The 11,548-nt window shown below is 36.1% G+C and overlaps 1 protein-coding gene across 2 annotated transcripts in view; it reads left to right on the forward strand.

Moving 5' to 3' along the window:
- Positions 1 to 7,590, forward strand: part of sema3ab (sema domain, immunoglobulin domain (Ig), short basic domain, secreted, (semaphorin) 3Ab) — a 50,938-nt gene extending 43,348 nt beyond the window's left edge. For both annotated transcript variants that reach the window (XM_058751676.1, XM_058751677.1), the window contains exons 16-18: positions 67 to 134; positions 3,067 to 3,212; positions 4,789 to 7,590. In XM_058751676.1, the coding sequence (XP_058607659.1) occupies positions 67 to 134; positions 3,067 to 3,212; positions 4,789 to 5,259 (685 nt within the window). In that variant the 3' untranslated portion in view covers positions 5,260 to 7,590. The remainder of the gene's footprint in view (positions 1 to 66; positions 135 to 3,066; positions 3,213 to 4,788) is intronic.
- Positions 7,591 to 11,548: the final 3,958 nt, after the last annotated feature.

An 11,548-nucleotide genomic window follows, 5' to 3' on the forward strand; every position in this document is an offset into this window, starting at 1 on the left:
AGTTTCAGTGTGCTCACGCTCACCTGCCCTTTCTAATTTTCTGCTATGTGTGTTGTACGTTCGCAGGAGAACGAGGCGTCAGGATATAAGGAACGGAGACCCTCTGACTCAGTGTTCAGATCTACAGCATCACGGTATTACTGGCGGAAAACATATTTACTATGTGCAGAAACACACTTGTTACTGTGTGTTAATGATTACAACTCTGTATCTATAGAGTCCCAAACTTTCCACCAGGTCTTTACTTGATGTCTAGACTGATATATACTACTATTCAAATGTTTGGACATTTAACAAAATAAAAAAGGATGCATTAAATTTATCAGAAGTGACAGTAAAGACATTTATAATGAAGATTCTTATTTCAAATAATTGATTTCAAAATAACTTTTTATTCATCGAAGAGTCCTGGGGAAAAGAAAATATCATGATGGTTTCCACAAACATATTAAGCTGCACAACTGTTTTCAACAGTGATAATAAGAAGTAATGTTTCTTGAACACCAAATCAACATATTACACTCAAGACTGGAATAATGTTTGCTGAAAATGTGGCTTTGCCATTGCAGGAATAAAATACATTTTAAAATATATTGAAATAGAAAACAAGTATTTTAATTTGTAATAATATTTCATAATATAGCTGGTTTCGCTGTATTTCAAGATTTTCATTTTTTTTAACAACTGTTTATTGAATATTTTGGTAACACTTTACAATAAGGTGTCATTTGTTAACATTGGTTAATGTATTAACTAACATGAACAAACAATGAACAATGCATTTATTACAGTATTTATTACACTTTGTTAATGTTAGTTAATGACAATACAGTTGTTCATTGTTTATTCATGTTAGTTCACAGTGCATTAACTAATGATAACAAACACAACTTGTGATTTTAATAATGCATTAGTAAATGCTAAAATTAACATTAACTAAGATGAATAAATGCTGTAGAAGTATTGTTCATTCTTAGTTCATGTTTACTAATGTTGTTAACTAATGAACCTTATTGTAAAGTGTTACCATTATTTTTTTTCTTCAGGGAACAGCAATATAAAACAAAAAGCAGCTGTACAAATTTAGAACCCACCCCAACCCCCTTAAAATAAAATAAAATAAAATTATAAAATAAAATAAAATTATAAAATAAAATAAACAAATAAAAATTATTTTTACAAAGATTTTAGAAAAGATGACATTAAAATATTAAAAGCTGAATGCCATGAATTTACAGTTTTCACATTAGATCCATGTGTACGAGAAGTTGAGCGTTCCATCGAAATAATGTCCAACAAATACACAGTCCAGGTTCATCTGTCCATTGTGTGAGAAGGATTCCAACGACTGATTAGCAATTTTTTTGCTGCTGCGAGAGCAGTTAACAGTAAACATCTTTGTTGGAGGGACAAGGTGAAGTCCCAAAAATCATTCATGACAAAAAAATGGCATGGAGTCAAACATATCTTAGTACCCAACAAATATGATAGGTCCTGTGAGAGCTGTACAAAAAGGTTCGAGAGAGGGGCACTCCCAAAAAAAAAAAAAAATGCAAAAACGTGCCTAAAACTCCTTGGGAACAGAGATTACACTGAAGATGAACAGATTCATATAAATGTTTTTTCGCTGTATTTTTAATCAAATAAATACAGCCTTGGTGAACATAAGAATCCTAAAAAATTACCAATCCCAAACTTTTGAATCATAGCGTAAGTTAATTAGGTAGTAATTTAGCAAATATTTTATTCCAGAGTCACCCATAACAGGAACAATCCTCCTGATTTAGTATCTTGCTTAACCAGCTTGCAATGGTGATGGCTCATGTCTCGCTTCTTGTGGGGCTCGAACCAACAACCTTCTAGTTGCCAACCATGCATAACACCTTCCCAACATCATTTATTAGTTTTGGAACAGCATTTGTATCAAACAGTCTTAGCCCTAATTCTAACCTAGCACTAAAAACAGAAGAAATGGTTTCTCCAAGACCAAGAATGATGTTGAGCCAACTTGCAGATCTTACTACTTGACTTTATGTTAAGCGTGATAACATACTAGCAAGAAAGCAGTCAGAGTTTCACACTTCCCTCAACGTCTCTTCGTAAAATAAAATTCAGGATGTGCGGGGAAACTAAATTTTAAAACCAAAGAGATAATTGCAACTGTTCATAACAGTGTTTTAATGAAAGCTCTGCATACATGCCGTACATGCCAGGTTAGTGTTTAATTAAAGCTTCTGAAATGAAACACAGCCTAAAAAGGTCATTCCGCTATGTTAATGACATATTTAACTGCTGAGAAACTGTTTCACAGCTGTTGCAAAAATACAGGCTCCAGAACATGCACTTACACACGTCCATGTAGATATACTGTACACTACCGTTCAAAGGCTTTGGGTCTGTAAGATGTTTTTGAAGTCTGTCATGCTCCTTCAGTAATATTGTGAAATAATAATACAATTTGAATATATTTAAACGGTTAATTTATTCCTGTGATGCAAAGCTGAATTTTCAGCATCATAACTCCAGTCTTCAGTTTCACATGATCCTTAAAAAATCATTCTTATATGCTGATTTGGTGCATTTCTTATTATTATCAATGTTAAAAAGTGTCCTTTAAAAAAAAAAAAAAAAAAAAATCTTACTGACCACAAACCGTAGTGTACATCGTGTGATCACATTCATGGAGACCACACACAGATTTCCTGTGTCGGACACACCTCATTACAGTGGCATCGCTAACCCACAGCACTGCGCTCTGACGTTTCATAGTTCAGACTTAAAAGGCTGGCAGAGGAAAATGAAAGACTGAGGAATAGATGCCGCTTAACACAACAAGTGATTTCTTTTTTTGGTCTCTCTTGGCCTTGGATCCCTATAGACCTGAAACATGCTGAGAGACACACAGCTGTGTGATATAGACATGCTGGGTGTGACTTCACTTGTGTTGATAGCATATGGTCTGAACTATCAGTTTGTGTTCTCACTGCGGGATGCCTTGTCTGTCTATCTGTCTCAGAATCAAGATTTCTCACTTCTTTCTCTGTTGTTTTCTGTCTATTTGAGCAGAAGAGGCAGACGGAGAGAGGGGTTTGCTGGATAAGACAGTGTACGGGGTTGAAAACAGCAGCTCTTTTCTGGAGTGCAGTCCTAAATCCCAGCGTGCCCTTATTTACTGGCAGTTTCAGAGACATGGAGAGGACCGCAAACAAGAGGTATGTTCTGTTATGTATACAGTGGAGGCCAAATGACCACAAATTATCAGCATAACAATTTAAGTAAAAAGCTGAACTGATAAAATTAACATCATTTTACATTTCTTAGTATTTGTGTAACGGAGCCGACGAGACGTGAGGCGTACGGATCCATGTGCAAGCTTTTATTTAGAAACATAGTCAAACACAGGCAGGGTCAAACATCAGCAAACAGGTATGGCACAGGCAAGACAAAAGAGCAATCCTAGACAGGCTTGAGTCAGACGACAGCAAACGTAATCCAGAGGGCTTGACAAAAGGAGTAATCCGTAAACGTGAGCATAAATCCAGGTGAGGAGCAATCACAGTCCGAAACAGCAAGCAAAGGGTTAATCCAAGATACCTGGCAAGAATCAGGAACCAGGAAAACAGGCAAGGCAAGACTATGCCCGCGTCCCAATGTGCATACTATCCATCCTAAATTCTATGTGATATTAGTAATGTTCAATACTATTTAGGGCAGACAGGGTGGATAGTATGCACATTGGGACGCAGGGTATGACTAGACTATGAAAACTAGAGCAGGCTCTGTAAAGTAGCTATCAGCTAACGCAGTGATAAACGCTAAACAATACTCTGTGATCTGACTAAGGAGGTCCATGGTTTAAGTAAGGCTTGTGATGGGAATCAGCTGTGTGTCATCAGTGCAACGGATGATGGGAATTGCAGTCCGGGGTGACCTGCAACAGTTAGTGTAGTGCAAGAGTCAGTGGTGAGCGAGTGACCTCTGGTGGTGAGTGAACGGAAGTTCATAGACCGGATTCGTGTCGATTTGGTTTGCCCGTCTTTTACTTAAATGACAGCAGCACTTGAGCTGCATGGACTTAACAAGATTTGAGAATGATTCAAAGAGCATAGAATCTTAAATATTTTCTTATTCGTTTTAAGGCATTTATTTATTTATTTAGATATTTAAAATTCCTTTAATTTATTTTTTCAATTGCTTTCACAAAAGAAAAATGACACTGAATCTGACTTTTTCAATGTCTAGTGGAGAAATAAATCAAATACAGATTTGATTTTTGCAATGTTAAATATCAGGTCAGAATTCATGCAAGCTTTCCGTCAATCTTACTCAATATATTCATAAATGTATAAAAAGGATCTATAGAATAGAACATTGCAAAATTTGTTTAAATGTACATGGATGTACATTACAGTACATGTCAAATATTGTGAAGTTAAACAACAGGCCAAATATTAATGCTAATGCATAAATACTGTACGTTTTTTTCCAGTTTCATATGCTGTAATAATAAAATATGGTATTGGATTCAATTACGAAATTTGTTGATCAACATGCTGTCATGAATGTTGATGTTTTTTAATTCGGTATCAGGTATGGATCACATTACAAAAGTTAAGTAAAGAAACTCATAAAAAATTATATTTGACTGGACAATTTAATTGGAAAATAGAATCAGGCACTTTGGTTTATGGGGTGAACGCAGCCAAAAATACTGAAACTGTTGTTGTCAATGATGTTTACAGTACTCAGAGTATGTGATCTGATCACATGTCTACATGTTTTGTTTAGATAAAGTCAGATGAGCGGGTGTTGGGCACAGAACAGGGTCTGTTGATCCGAACTCTCCATCAGAAGGACTCGGGTGTGTATTACTGCCACGCTGTCGAACACGGCTTCATCCAGACCCTCCTCCGCCTCACGCTCAACGTCATTCCCACCGAACACCTGGATGACCTCCTGCACCGAGACACGCCCGACAGCAACGACCCGGCCAACGGCAAGATGTGGTACCGTGACTTCCTGTCCCTCATCAACCCGCCGAGCCCGAACAGCGTCGACCAGCTCTGCGAGCAGGTTTGGAAAAGAGAACGGAAACAGCGCAGGCAGAAAGCCAATCTGCTGAATGCCAGCCAATCACACGCCAGCCAGCTCATCCACTCCAGCCAATCACACACCAGTAAGTGGAAGCTGCTACAAGAAAACAAGAAAGGACGTAATCGCAGGACCCACGAGATGCAGCGGGCACCCCGCAGCGTGTGACGTGGGCTCTAAATAAAAAAGGATGAGGAAATCCAACAGACTTCTGCTGAGACTGGAGACAGGAAGAGTGGGATTCCACTTCCTGTAGTATGTGTGTGAGAGAATTAGAGCACATCTTCATTGACACGTATTGAGGCTCAAACTCTGAGAGGACCTAACGGAACACAAGATGCTAACAGATACTGAAATACCTGTAAATATGACATAAATACAAAAATATACTGTGAGACAGGTTTCAGTCTGTATAAAAACCTTGTTTCATTTTATGAGGGACAAAACATGGATGCTGAAAGACCACTGTTTAACCTCCATTTAGCTGAAGCACAATCCCAGTGCATTCTGGGTAATGAACTTGTCAGTGATATTATGTGTATAGAGTGTGTTGACCTTAACATATACTGTATATCTTTGTATTGGAACGGTAGGCCCTTCTGTTTATGTATGTATCCATTAATTAGATATTGTTCTTTAGGATTTATTCTTCTTTTTCTTTCCCCCTCTTTCTATCTTCCTCCTTGTGTTTTCTATTTTCATCTGCTGCAAAAGCAACGCCTCAGCAGATCCATTAATGGAACTCTGTTGTTCCTCTGAATAAGCTCTTCCTGACAAGAAAAAACAACTAAAAATATTTTCTGCTATTTTTTTTAGATTAATATTTAATTTTGTACTGTGCCAGAGTATATCTAAAATATTACATAATAGATTTATTTTATTATTAGTTGTCTTCATTGTAAACCACTGCACCATGAGGGGAAACAAACCCTCTTCATTAACTAACTTTTTCTCCTCAGTTAAGTTATTTGTTGATATGATTTTGCTCTATGTTCACATTCACGTTTATATAAAAGCATTGTGGTCGAGTATATGAAATACCGTGGCATTTATTGCCATGTGTTCCTTTTTGTCATGTTTGTCAGGCAGACTTGGGGAAATACTACTAGCTTCCACTACATGTACAAAAACAGAATTTATGAAAACCCAATCCACATTACCACTATAGAGAGTACATGACTGTTTTTCTGAATAATTCTGTTTATGGCATAACATTATTATTTGTAACTGCTAAAAAGGATTTTCATTTTTGCTTTTTACAAGGCCATTTTACGTTTTCTCCATTTTATGTGACATTCAAGGCCATATTTGACGTCAACATGGAAATATAGTATATCTGGAACACTTGTTGCTACTATAACGTGACATTTCTAAGTGAAACAGCATTAATCATAATTTTATACATTTTAATCCCCTTATGAAAAGTGAGCATCCGAATAAACATTTTGTGTGCATATATATGTTGTAGTCCATAAGTTATTCAAAAGAAGATGTAAGAAAATATAATTATCAATCTCATCAAAATATAATAAAATGTAGCTCTATCTCTGAGACAACTTTCAAAGTCACAAAACTTTCAACCAATGGGTGGCGCCATTGTTACACTCCTCTTTATATATTAGAAGCTCAGAGATGTTTTAGAGATTTTTACATTTTATTACATTTTTAAGAGAGATTATGAAAACAGACTATTTATTTTCCCTGGAATAACTTATGGACTTAATCATGAACCATGCAATAAGACCAAAAACTTGTACTGAGAGAGTAAATGGGGTTGTTGTTGTTTTTTTTTTGCTTTAAATATGAGAGGGCAAAGGAGGACAAATTTACAACTGTTATATAATATCCCGACGGGACAGCTGTGTGACTAGAACTGCTGGGATCAGAGACAGAACACAGCTGGGACCAGACGCATAGACTCCTTGAGAAGTCCTACTTTCACCCCTTTCACAGAATTAGTTTTATCAAGTCATTTTTGTCCCCTCTTGTTGAGGCCACACACACGCTCACACCTACAGCACACATATATCTGAATGTAGCTGTGAACATATAGACTATTTATGGAAAAAATGGTCCAAAATATATGCCACTGTGTACAAACTGCATGTGAATTTACAGCACCACTCATTTCTATACTCGTTTACAGTAGCTGCTCTTGTTAATGAGTGATTTGTCTGGCGTTGGATTCCAGGTGGTGCTTAAAAATATTCTGCTAATAATGACAGATGGTGTTATCGACGGGCATAATTTCTGCCTGATGAATTCTCTACCTTTGTAGCTAAATGTATAACCAACAGGAATTTCAGATGCAAAACTTAACAGTATGAACTCGGTTGGCTGGCTCTGTTTGAATGGACATTGGGCAGAAAAGGACACCTGCCTTGCTTAGACTTTTCACAGGGACTCTCCTGAACTGGAAACGAGGGACAAAGACATGAAAATGCTGCTGTAAATTATTCATTTCTGGCATGCATTCTGCTGTTCAAATAAATGTCTCTTCTAAAGAACCTGTTTCAGAGGGCTGGACCGCTGGGTGCGTTCTTGTTTCTGATTGCCTTGGCAGTGCCGTTGTGTTCTAGGTCCTCTGGTCGCTGCACCTGGGCCCAGGGAAAAATTCTCCCTGTCTTGTGTTATTAGTCTTTCCTCTCATGCTGGAGTTCAGTGGGTTCTCAACCATGAAACTCATGATACTGCTGAGAGAAGCAAAAGCTTAATGTTCAGGATGAAATTACTGACACAATAATCCATGTAGAACAATACGGTCACACTTTATATTAGGTGGCCTTAACTACTATGTACTTACATCAAGAAATAAGTACAATGTACTTACTGTGTTCATACTGTATTGCAAAACACTTTTGCTGCTATTGAGGTGGGATACGGGTAAGGTTAGGGACAGGTTTGGTGGTATGGGTAGGTTTAAGGGTGGGTTAAGGTGTAAGTGATGGGTCAACAGTGGAATTATAAATGTAATTACATATAGGTATTTTTAAAAATATAAGTACAATGTAAAAACATGTTTGTACACAATAAGTGCATTGTACCAAATTATTAATTTAAATGACAAACACATTAATTGGTTAAGACATCAAGTGGGATAATAAATTATTATTATTTTTTAATTATTTTTATAATCTGATCTCAAAAATGGAAGTGCGCTTAATGGGTACATGAGCTTAATAGGTACGATTACCCTAAATACATTAAAAATGCAAAATGAGGGATGGATTAAATTAGCATTCCTCCGTATTAAACAATCATCATCAACTGTAACTTTTTTAACCAATCAACTTTCATTATCTGTTTAGCGTCATCGTGTCTGTTTATGAACGCCACAGGTGCACGTGTGGCTGAAATATCCGAAATATTCGACAATAACAAGTGAAATATTGAATAACAGTGTCTTTATCATAGTGAATAAACTGGAAGATGGACTTTCTACATACAGATAAGTCAATGTTAGATAGAATGGGGTCCTCCGTTCGTTTATGAATGTTTGTGTGGGTTACATTCTGTAGATAGCACTGCTACATTTAATTTGTTTCCTTCATTTATAATCGAGTGCTGAGTTTTTGATGGTAAATATAACGCGTCATTATCAAAACTATTGTATTATGCCATGGGTATATTATATGTTTTTGCAGCGTATTTATCAGCAAAATATCAGGGTGCAAATTATTACTTGTTACATGTCTGCAGGTTATTTTCTTTCATGTTCAGGAAGTTGATGTCACGTCTCATCTATTACCATAAAACATAACTTTGCGTAAGATTTACATTTGAGATCGAGTGTGAATACAGTAAATTGGATTTCTGCAAGCACAACCATACTCGCCCTATTGCATTGCCATTTTGCATATTACATTTCAATTCTCACTGGACAAAAGATGCTTGTGTTAGACCACCTTGCAGTGAAAGTTAGCATTCAATTGAACATTTGATAGATGGAAATGCATAACCGAAATAGTATTTTCTTGTGAACCGTACTCTTTATAACTTTGAAAACGTATAAAAATATTTACAACTTTGAAAAAATGCTTGCAATGTACTTCCTTGACACACAACAGACTTTGCAGTTTCCTTCCATAGCAAAACATGTAATATGTACCTTAAGGTCCAAAACCTATACTTGAACACAGGCACTTCTATGGCATCTCGATTGTAAACATCATGAAATATGTCTGAGCTTAATAAATAATGCTAAGGAATAGTATAGCAGTTATTAGCATAAACCTTCTACTGTGGCCAGTTTTCTCTTTCAGATCAACTAAATTTGGAGATACCACAGAGTCCTTTGTTATTAAGCTACCACCTATAAACCAGATCAGAACACCCTATAGCTCAGTATCAGGTTTATGCATGGACATTGGTCAAGCACCCCACATTTTAAACACACAAACTGTACAGATCTAGTTTTTGTTATTATAAACAAAACAAAACAAAAGACATGTCTGCCATCTGATGGTAGAGTTTGGTACTGCATTTACCGGTTTAAAAATCCAGAGCTTGATTTACCACAAGGCCCACCGCAGCTAAATGACTCTCTAAACACATTTATAGCATTCTGTAAATCCAGCTATACCCAGCTCAGCTGTTAGAAATGCAAGGAACAGATTCATGTTTGTAGGTGAGAGTAAAAATGAACTAGTTATCGAAACTGAAAGCGTAATAATTATTGTTTCCCTTGTTTTCCCTTATGGACTTTTGAACTCACTCATGCTTAAAGGTGACGGCTGGTCATGTATAGTGTCTAGAGGTCAGAGGTCGTCCTGATTACCCCACAGACTGCTCTGTGGACACAGATGTGTGTGTCGTAAATGTCCATATCTATGAACGAGTGCATTAGTGGTTGTGTGATGAATGAACTGGGCAGGATTCCACAGTGCAGACCATTGACACTAAGAATATATGCCCAGAGCGCAGTTATTTGAAGTTTTCACCTTTGGGAGTGCTTCAAACCAAATGAGCCTGTGTGTTCCATGATGTGCTGAGGCATGTGTTCTGCATGCACTGCAGATTGTGTGTGTGACACTTAATCCAGAAAGCCGTGCAGAGCTTTGGACAGATGTGTAATACTATAGAATATATAACAGAAGGCCCTAGTGGGTTTATAATGTAGAACTAAAGTACTTGTCATTTGTGTTCTACACTATGATGACTATAAGCTAAAAAAAAAAAAAAAAAAAAAAAGTATTAAAATACTATCTGTTTAACTTTATTAAGCTTAGAAGAACAGGATGCCAAAATGTTTACCAGCTGCATGCCCTCTGTGTCATCATCTTGTAAAAGATGTTTGCCTGAAGAACGTGTCTTAGTGTCAGGATTGTTTATACCACTTTATCAAAGAGCGTGAAAGCCTGTATATGAGATTATTATGGTTCAGAGACAGCAGCATGCTTTAATGGAAAATTCCTCCAACGCCTTCTAAAACATGCTGGCTATATATATATATATATATATATATATATATATATATATATATATATATATATACAGTATATATATAATTTATTATTATTTTTTCCATTTATTTCCTTTATCTTTATACGTAGATGCTTCTTTGCACTGCCTTATATACTGTACCATGATGTAGCTGTTATAGACATTTTGGCCATTTATTTATCAATGCTGGATGCAATATTGTATTGCTTCATGACTCTATGCTGCCCTCTGGAGGGATTCTTGGAAGTATGGTTACATGTTCAAATGTAGTCAAACTGTAGTTTGTGTTTTATTGTGCCAAGAGGCATTAGCTTGGTGTATTTAAGGTAAAATATAGTGTTATTGCATAATTCATTAATTTAAATAAATAAAAAATTGTGCCATTAGAGCTGCACAATATTGATGGCATTAGTTATCCGCCAGTATAGTTTTTTTTAAATTATAAACTTCAGCAGATATTGAATATATACTAGTTGATATTGTTTAATTAATTGTGTATGCTCGCTTCCCCTTTTGACATTTGTCAACATCTAACACTCACTTAAAGTTATCCTTGAAACAAGAATAATTGAATAACATGTTAAATGTAATCTTTAGCAAATCTCAAAATGAATATTATGAATATTACTATTGTTTTTATACAGTACAGTGTAATATTGTGATGTCTGAGTTCATGTGTAACATTTAAAATGATTGTTTGTAGTTGTTTTTTTAAATTAAGACAAAATAGTACATAATTGCTTTAATTAAAAGGAGGTCATGTAACATTTTACAAGACGTTGTGCTTTTGTGTTGGAGTAGAAGAGAAGACATCCTGTGTGGGTTTTGTGTTTTGGTGTTTATTTGTCACTAAGCTCTAAATTAAGTCTAAAACACACACACACACACACACACACACACATCCCTATATATATTTAGTGATTTATTCCCTCAGATTTAGATCACAGGTCAGAGATCAAGCCCTCCTGCCCTGGTCTTATCACACATGTGGAGATGTTCAATGAGGCAGATATAC

This window comes from Onychostoma macrolepis, chromosome 18 (assembly GCF_012432095.1).
Source record: "Onychostoma macrolepis isolate SWU-2019 chromosome 18, ASM1243209v1, whole genome shotgun sequence".
In the NCBI taxonomy this organism is placed as follows: domain Eukaryota; kingdom Metazoa; phylum Chordata; class Actinopteri; order Cypriniformes; family Cyprinidae; genus Onychostoma; species Onychostoma macrolepis.